General features: G+C 56.0%; 2 protein-coding genes across 2 annotated transcripts; both read right to left on the bottom strand.

Moving 5' to 3' along the window:
- Positions 1-3,476: 3,476 nt before the first annotated feature.
- LOC122377345 (succinate dehydrogenase iron-sulfur subunit-like) lies at positions 3,477-4,223 on the bottom strand. Its single transcript, XM_043357279.1, has one exon. It carries the CDS (start codon positions 4,221-4,223, stop codon positions 3,477-3,479), a length of 747 nt encoding a protein of 248 aa, XP_043213214.1.
- Positions 4,224-4,266: 43 nt separating this feature from the next.
- LOC122377348 (succinate dehydrogenase flavoprotein subunit-like) lies at positions 4,267-6,401 on the bottom strand. The gene is made up of 4 exons (XM_043357282.1): positions 6,059-6,401; positions 5,526-5,869; positions 4,821-5,090; positions 4,267-4,527 (listed from the first exon to the last, which is right to left on the bottom strand). The coding sequence occupies exons 1-4, from the start codon at positions 6,399-6,401 to the stop codon at positions 4,267-4,269; spliced, it is 1,218 nt and encodes a 405-aa protein (XP_043213217.1).
- Between the last annotated feature and the right edge of the window lie 1,027 nt (positions 6,402-7,428).

Genomic DNA, 7,428 nt, shown 5'->3' with positions numbered 1-7,428 from the left:
AGGTCCTCTGTTTACGAAGACCCGTTCGGTGTGACGCATGCGCGCCCAAAGGCTGGCGGACAGAAGGGCAAGGACTCCGGCCAGCGGGGAGACTATATGATATTTTACCGCCCCGGATCAATCCATCCCGGGGCGGTTGATGAATACAAGGTTAATGGCGCGCCAGGAAATCCGATACAAGCACCAGACCCTTTTCCAGGATCTCAGGGCTATTGGCGTATCCAATCCGCACATAACCTTCCATACCCAGGGCCGAACCCGGCGTGAACATCACCCCGGTTTCCTGCAACAATGACACGCAGAAATCGCGTGAATTCAGGGGCAGATCATATTTCAGAAGCGCCGTTGTGCCAGAAGCCGGTTTCACCCAGCTGATCTTTGCCTCATCCGCGATCCAGGCGTCAAGAATGGCCAGATTACCCCGGGTGATCGCCTGACTGCGGGCCAGAACCTGATCTTTGTTTTCAAGCGCAAGGGTCGCAAAATGATCGTCAATCATCCCGACCGAGATCGTGTCATAATCGCGGTGAATGGTGACCTCTTCGATCAGATCCACAGGCCCGGCAATCCAGCCAAGACGCAGACCAGCAAGAGAGTACGCTTTGGACATGCCCGCTGTACTGATGCCTTTTTCATAAATATCCGCGATGGAATCTGTCATGCCATTCCCGGTCTGATCGGTGCCGCGGTAGACTTCGTCACACAGAACCCAGGCCCCGGCGGAGCGCGCGATTTCTGCAATCTCTTCCAGCATTTCACGCCCCATCAGTGCGCCGGTGGGGTTGTTCGGATTGTTGATCGCAATCAGGCGTGTGTCTGGCGTGACCAGTGCGCGCAGCTGTTCCAGATCCGGCAGAAACCCGTCTTCTTCACGCAGTTGCAGCGGATGCACATCGGCGCCAATGCTGGCGGGAATGGAATAATGCTGCTGATAGGTCGGCACCACAGCCACCACCCGATCACCGTGCGATACAAGCGTTTTATGCACCAGCATATTCGCGCCAATCGTGCCATGGGTGACAATTGTATTTTCCGGTTTCTGGTTCTGATACAATGCAGAGATTGCCTGCCGCAGACGATCCGATCCTTCAATCGCGCCATAGGTCATTTTCATTGGCAGAAGATCGGACAGGCTGTCGTCATTGCGCCCGGCCAGTTGCAGAAGTTCCGCAATTGTCAGGCTTTCAACACAGGTTTCAGCCAGGTTCCATTCGCATCTGGTTTCCCATTCGTTCATCCAGATTTCGACACCAAAAGGTTCAATATGCATAGGGTTTCCTTTCTTCAGGCCATCGCGGCGCGGTAAACGGCATGGGCGACGGCGATGTCTTCAAGCCCAAGGCCGATGGAACGGAAGAACACAGGGCTTCCCTTTTCCGGTGTGGCGCATGTGCCGGTGGCAAGTTCCGCCAGATCGCCTTTCAACGCCTCAGCCTGCCAGCCATGATCCTGTGCCGCCAGTTGCATTTCACCGGCCGCCCCCGGGGTTGTTGCGCGGTAATCGCAGTAAACCTGCGCTGTGTTCAGGAAGGCGGGCGCAATTTCATGGGCCTTTGCAACATTGGTGCTGATCGACGTGACAAGGGTGTCCTCGCCCACAGCAGACATGTCCAGGACCGGCGTGCCGGACGATGTGCAAAGCATAATCACATCCGCATCTTTTGCCGCATCTTCTGTCGTGGCAGAAAGTTTCACCCCGGGGCATACGTTTTTCCAGGCCTGCTGCCGGGGTTCATCTGTCGCCAGACCGGGGGAATAAATGCATACCTCATCCCAGTTCCGCAGATCCTGCACATACTGCCAATGGGCCAGCGCAACCGCGCCTGTGCCGATGATCGCCAGTTTGCGGGATGAGGGCTGCGCGAGGAAATCCACCGCCAGCGCCGTTGTCGCCGCCGTGCGTTCTGTTGTCAGACGCCCGGAATCGCACAACAGCAGGGGCTGCCCGGTTTCGGATGACATAAGCGTGGTCCAGGCGGTGATCACAGGTTTGCCCGGCTTGACCAGATAGGGCGACAGTTTCGCGCCAAAGACACCGCTGCCGGTTTCCGCCCCCAGATAGGTGATAAAATCCCCCTTATCGCCGGGCAGCAATGTCAGCGTCTGGGACGGCTGCACAGCCTTTCCTTCGCCCAAAGCGGTGAACAGGGCACGCATTTCACCTAAGATATCAAGCTGTGGCAAAACCTGTTCAACGGCTTTCGCATCAAGCACCAGCGGGGATGTATTCATATCTGCTTTTCCTTCTTTGTGCCGATATTGTATGGTTTTCAGGGATCTGGCTATCATCCCCGGGGATGAGGCCAGGCGAAACATGTGATGAGCCGGGGCCATGCAGGAATATAAATCGGATGTGTCAGCTTTTGCCTCTGCGCTGGCGGGTATCATCGAAAACGGCGGCGCGGGTGGCAGGCTGATTGAGGCCGCGGGGCATATCCTGCCCTTCTCTGCTGCTTTCTGTGTTGTGAACCGGCCTTCTGGCGCCCCTGTCTATCTTGCAGATAACTATCCGGACGGCCCCGCGCGCGATGCTGTGCAACTTTATGTACGCAGCACGTATCTTCTGAACCCCGTCTATAACGCAATTCTGAACGGGCTGCCCCAAGGACTGTATCCGATGGCGGATCTGGCACCGGACAACTGGGTAGCGGATCTGAGTTCAGATCACGTCTCACCGGCACAGGACGAAGAGATTGGGTACCGGACAGAAGGCTGGCCCCGCGGCTTGCAGGAGCTTTCCCTGCTTGTAGATCTGGGGCAAGGCGATATGGGGGAAATCAGTTTCGCCCGTCCTGCGGCAGATGGCGGGTTTACCCCATGCATGCTGGATATGCTGCGCCCGTTCCTGCCTTTGATCGCTGTTGCTTTCAGACGGATCTGGTCCGGGCAGGATGCAACACCGACACCCAAACCTGCCCCGGCCCTGGATGAATTTGCGCAAGACGTCCTGACCACGAGAGAATCTGAGATCATCCATATGATCCTGAAGGGCCATTCCAGCCTGTCTGTCAGCATGGCTTTGGGCATTGCTCTGCCCACAGTGAAATCCCACCGCAGGAATGCTTACAGCAAGCTGGGGGTCAGCACCCAACAGCAGCTTTTCACGGCCTTTCTGAAATGGCAGGGCGGGTTAATCTGAGGAATCAGAGGCCGCCACTGCGCAGCGATCGTTTGCATTCTTTCGGCGGCTGACCGTCATAGGTGAAAGCCTCCACATGACATTCCGCACATTTCCAGCATTGTGATCTTCCACGCGGACGAAAACGGTCTTCGCGCCAGCGACAGGTTTTTCCAGACACACCGGTCTGTGATCTGCGGAAGATGAAATACCCTGCCAGAAGCAGAACCAATAAAACCAAAACAGGCATTCTGCCCCTCACTCATTACATGCCTCTATCCTGGTTATTTCAGACAACAGAGCAACAAAAAACGCCCGCGACAAAGGCGGGCGTTCTGATTTTCAGTGTTCTGCTGGCTCAGGCTGCGCGTTCAACAAGCAGTTGCTTGATTTCAGCGATTGCCTTGGCCGGGTTCAGGCCTTTCGGGCAGGTCTTGGCGCAGTTCATGATGGTGTGGCAGCGGTACAGTTTGAACGGATCGTCCAGCTCGTCCAGGCGTTCGCCAGTTGCCTCATCCCGTGAATCGATGATCCAGCGGTACGCATGCAACAGCGCGGCAGGGCCGAGGTATTTGTCGCCGTTCCACCAGTAGCTTGGGCAGGATGTGGAACAAGACGCACACATCACGCATTCATACAGACCATCCAGTTTCTTACGATCGGCGATGGATTGCTTCCATTCCTTCGCAGGGCGGTTGGTCTTGGTTTCCAGCCACGGCATGATGGATGCGTGCTGCGCATAGAAATGCGTCAGATCCGGGATCAGATCGCGCACCACAGGCATGTGTGGCAGAGGGTAGATTTTTACGTCACCCTTGATTTCATCCATGCCATAGATACAGGCCAGCGTGTTGATGCCGTCGATGTTCATCGCACAGGATCCACAGATGCCTTCGCGGCAGGACCGGCGGAACGCCAATGTCGGATCGATGTCGGTTTTGATCTTGATCAGCGCATCAAGAACCATCGGACCACAGGTGTCGAGATCCACAAAATAGGTGTCGACCTGTGGGTTCTTGCCGTCTTCTTCGTTCCAGCGATAGATCTGGAATTTACGGACGTTGGTTGCGCCTTCCGGCTTGGGCCAGGTCTTGCCTGTCACCATGCGGGAGTTCTTGGGGAGTCTGAATTCTGCCATCAGTCTTCTCCTATAGCTGAATGCCGCTGAGACTTTCCCGGGCGATGCATTTCACAGCATCCGGGCGCGCGGCGATGTTAACCACGGTCTCAACGGTTGAATCATTAATGCCCGTGACAGCTGCACCGGCAAGTGTGAAAATTTCATTGCTGCTGGCCTGGTTGATGATGCAGGCGGCAACAGGTTCAACGTTCACGCCGGGGAATTTATCCTCGGACACGGACACCACGGTGCGCAGGGCTGCTGCGCGTGTGGTGTTGTCGACCTGTTCCTGCAAGGTACAACCCGCGGCGGCAAATGCCACCGCAGCCAGTGCAATATATGAAGCCATACGGCGCATCAGAAAGTCCGCGCCTTTGGTGCGATTTTCTTCAGCTCGATGCCGCCTTCTGCTTCTGTTGTCAGCGGATCTGTCACAACCGGACGATGGGACAGCTCAACTTTGTTGCCTTCCACACGGCTGATTGTATGCACGCGCCAGTTTTCATCATCCCGTGTCGGGTGATCTTCATGGGCATGTGCGCCACGGCTTTCTTTACGGGCCTCAGCACCAACAATCGTTGCCAAAGCGTTTGGCATCAGGTTGGTCAGTTCCAGCGTTTCCATCAGATCTGTGTTCCAGATCATGGTGCGGTCAGAGACAGCCAGATCGTCCAGCTTGGCTGCAACGCCAGTCATTTTCTCAACACCTTCAGACAGGGTGCTGGCTTCACGGAAGACAGCCGCATCCGCCTGCATGGTTTTCTGCATCTCAAGACGCAGTTCCGCAGTTGGTGTCCCACCTTTGGCATGACGCAGACCGTCGAAACGATCCAGTGCCTTGTCGACAGATGCCTGGTTCAGAACCGGGTTTGGCGCATCCGCATCCACAACTTTACCAGCGCGGATCGCAGCCGCACGCCCAAAGACCACGAGGTCAATCAGCGAGTTAGACCCAAGACGGTTCGCACCATGCACAGAGGCACAGCCCGCTTCGCCCACAGCCATCAGGCCAGGCACAACAGCGTTTGGATCTTCTGCAGTCGGGTTCAGAGCTTCGCCATAATAGTTGGTCGGAATACCGCCCATGTTGTAGTGGACTGTCGGCAGAACCGGGATCGGTTCTTTGGTCAGATCAACACCGGCAAAGATCCGTGCGCTTTCAGAAATACCCGGCAGACGTTCGGCCAGGGTTTCCGGTGGCAGGTGGTTCAGGTGCAGGTGGATGTGATCGCCTTCTTTACCAACACCACGGCCTTCGCGGATTTCCATGGTCATACAACGGGACACGTAATCACGTGGGGCCAGGTCTTTATACTGGGGCGCGTAACGTTCCATGAAACGTTCACCCTCAGAGTTGGTCAGATAGCCGCCTTCACCGCGCGCACCCTCTGTGATCAGACAGCCGGACCCATAGATGCCGGTCGGGTGGAACTGCACAAATTCCATATCCTGCAAAGGCAGACCCGCACGGGCCACCATGCCGCCACCGTCACCGGTACAGGTGTGGGCAGAGGTTGCAGAGAAATAAGCACGGCCATAACCACCGGTCGCCAGAACAACCATCTTGGCGTTAAACACGTGGATCGTGCCGTCATCCAGTTTCCAGCAGACAACACCCTGACACTGACCGTCTTCCGACATGATCAGATCAATGGCGAAATATTCAATGTAGAATTCTGCGTTATGCTTCAGGGACTGACCATACAGCGTGTGCAGGATCGCGTGACCGGTCCGGTCCGCCGCGGCACAGGTCCGCTGCACGGGGGGGCCGTCCCCGAATTCAGTGGTGTGGCCACCAAACGGACGCTGATAGATCTTGCCTTCTTCGGTACGTGAGAACGGCACACCGTAATGTTCCAGTTCATACACCGCTTTGGGGGCTTCACGGGCGAGATATTCCATCGCATCCGTGTCACCCAGCCAGTCAGACCCTTTTACAGTGTCAAACATATGCCACTGCCAGTGGTCCGGCCCCATGTTGGACAAAGACGCGGCAATGCCGCCCTGCGCCGCAACCGTGTGGGAACGGGTTGGGAATACTTTGGAAATACAGGCGGTCTTCAGACCCTGTTCTGCCATGCCAAGGGTTGCGCGCAGACCTGCGCCACCGGCACCGACAACCACGACGTCAAATTCGTGGGTTTCATATTCATATGCTGCCATTGTTCTAATTCCTTACAGCCATCAATCAGAGGGCGATACGTGCGAGAGCGAAAAGAGCAACGGCAATGAGGCCATAGCTCAGGCAGGCGGCGCCCGCGATCAGATAGGTCCGGGTGTGACCATGCACATAATCTTCCAGCATGATCTGAACGCCGTGGCGGAAGTGGATCAGGCAACAGTGATGGTCAGGCCGGTGATGATGGCGTTGAACGGTTTGGCGAAATGCGCAATCGCATCGTCATAAGCCAGCCCGATGGCAGACCCGAAGACATAGACAAACAGCGGAACCAGCAGGATCTGCGCGGTGGATCCAATCATCATCTGCCAGTGGTGTGCGGTGCCGGATTGGAAGACCCAAGGCCGTTGGCGCGTTTACGGTCAGTCAGAAAAGACATGTTTGCGCTCCCTTATATGATCAGCAGGGCAAGGATCGTCAGAACGAACGACCCTGCGACAACAACGATGGCAGGGTCCTGGCTTTGTCCAGCTCAAACCCGCGACCTGAATCCCACCAGAGGTGACGCAGACCCGCCATATAGTGGGAAAGCGCCCAGAGGGACCCCAGCATCACAAGCTTGCCAAACCAGGAGGTCATGACCGCATTCGCGCATTCAAAGTATTCCGGACCAGATGCCAGGGCAATCAGCCACCAGACGGTCAGCAGCGTGCCAACGATCAGAGCATTGCCAGTGATACGGTTAAAATAGAATCACAGAAGTGAACTGTGGACGGTAAATCGTCAGATGCGGCGATAGCGGCCGGTTACCCCGGTTTACGTCAGCCATGTGGGTGCCCCCTTGCGGTTGGTCTGCCTTATGTTGGCCCTGCTGGCCTGCCGGCAGGACATGTCGGAATCAGACGGGAAAATGCCGCCTGCGCCGGATTTCACCCATCAATACTCAATATTTCCCGAATGTCACACCTTTTCGATGTTGTTTTTGAAACTTTCGCAGCGGTATTGCCCCTGATCGCGGTATTTTTACCATTTTGTGATCACATGATTATTTTTCGTGATCACAAATATTGA

Source organism: Amphibalanus amphitrite, unplaced genomic scaffold (genome assembly GCF_019059575.1).
Source record: "Amphibalanus amphitrite isolate SeventyFive unplaced genomic scaffold, NRLGWU_Aamphi_draft 002764F_arrow, whole genome shotgun sequence".
NCBI lineage: Eukaryota > Metazoa > Arthropoda > Thecostraca > Balanomorpha > Balanidae > Amphibalanus > Amphibalanus amphitrite.
Note: the sequence above shows the minus strand (reverse complement) of the source record. Positions and strands in the feature narration are given on the sequence as shown.

Excerpts from the sequence above, each read along its gene's own strand:
- LOC122377345 (XM_043357279.1), bottom strand. The coding sequence starts at position 4,223 with ATGGTGACAGGCAAGACCTGGCCCAAGCCGGAAGGCGCAACCAACGTC.
- LOC122377348 (XM_043357282.1), bottom strand. The coding sequence starts at position 6,401 with ATGGCAGCATATGAATATGAAACCCACGAATTTGACGTCGTGGTTGTC. Across the intron at positions 5,870-6,058 it reads GTTCTCACGTACCGAAGAAG|ACGGTCAGTGTCAGGGTGTT; the intron begins GCAAGATCTATC and ends TCATGTCGGAAG. Across the intron at positions 4,528-4,820 it reads ACCTGATGCCAAACGCTTTG|GAACAGGTCGACAACACCAC; the intron begins GCAACGATTGTT and ends TGTACCTTGCAG.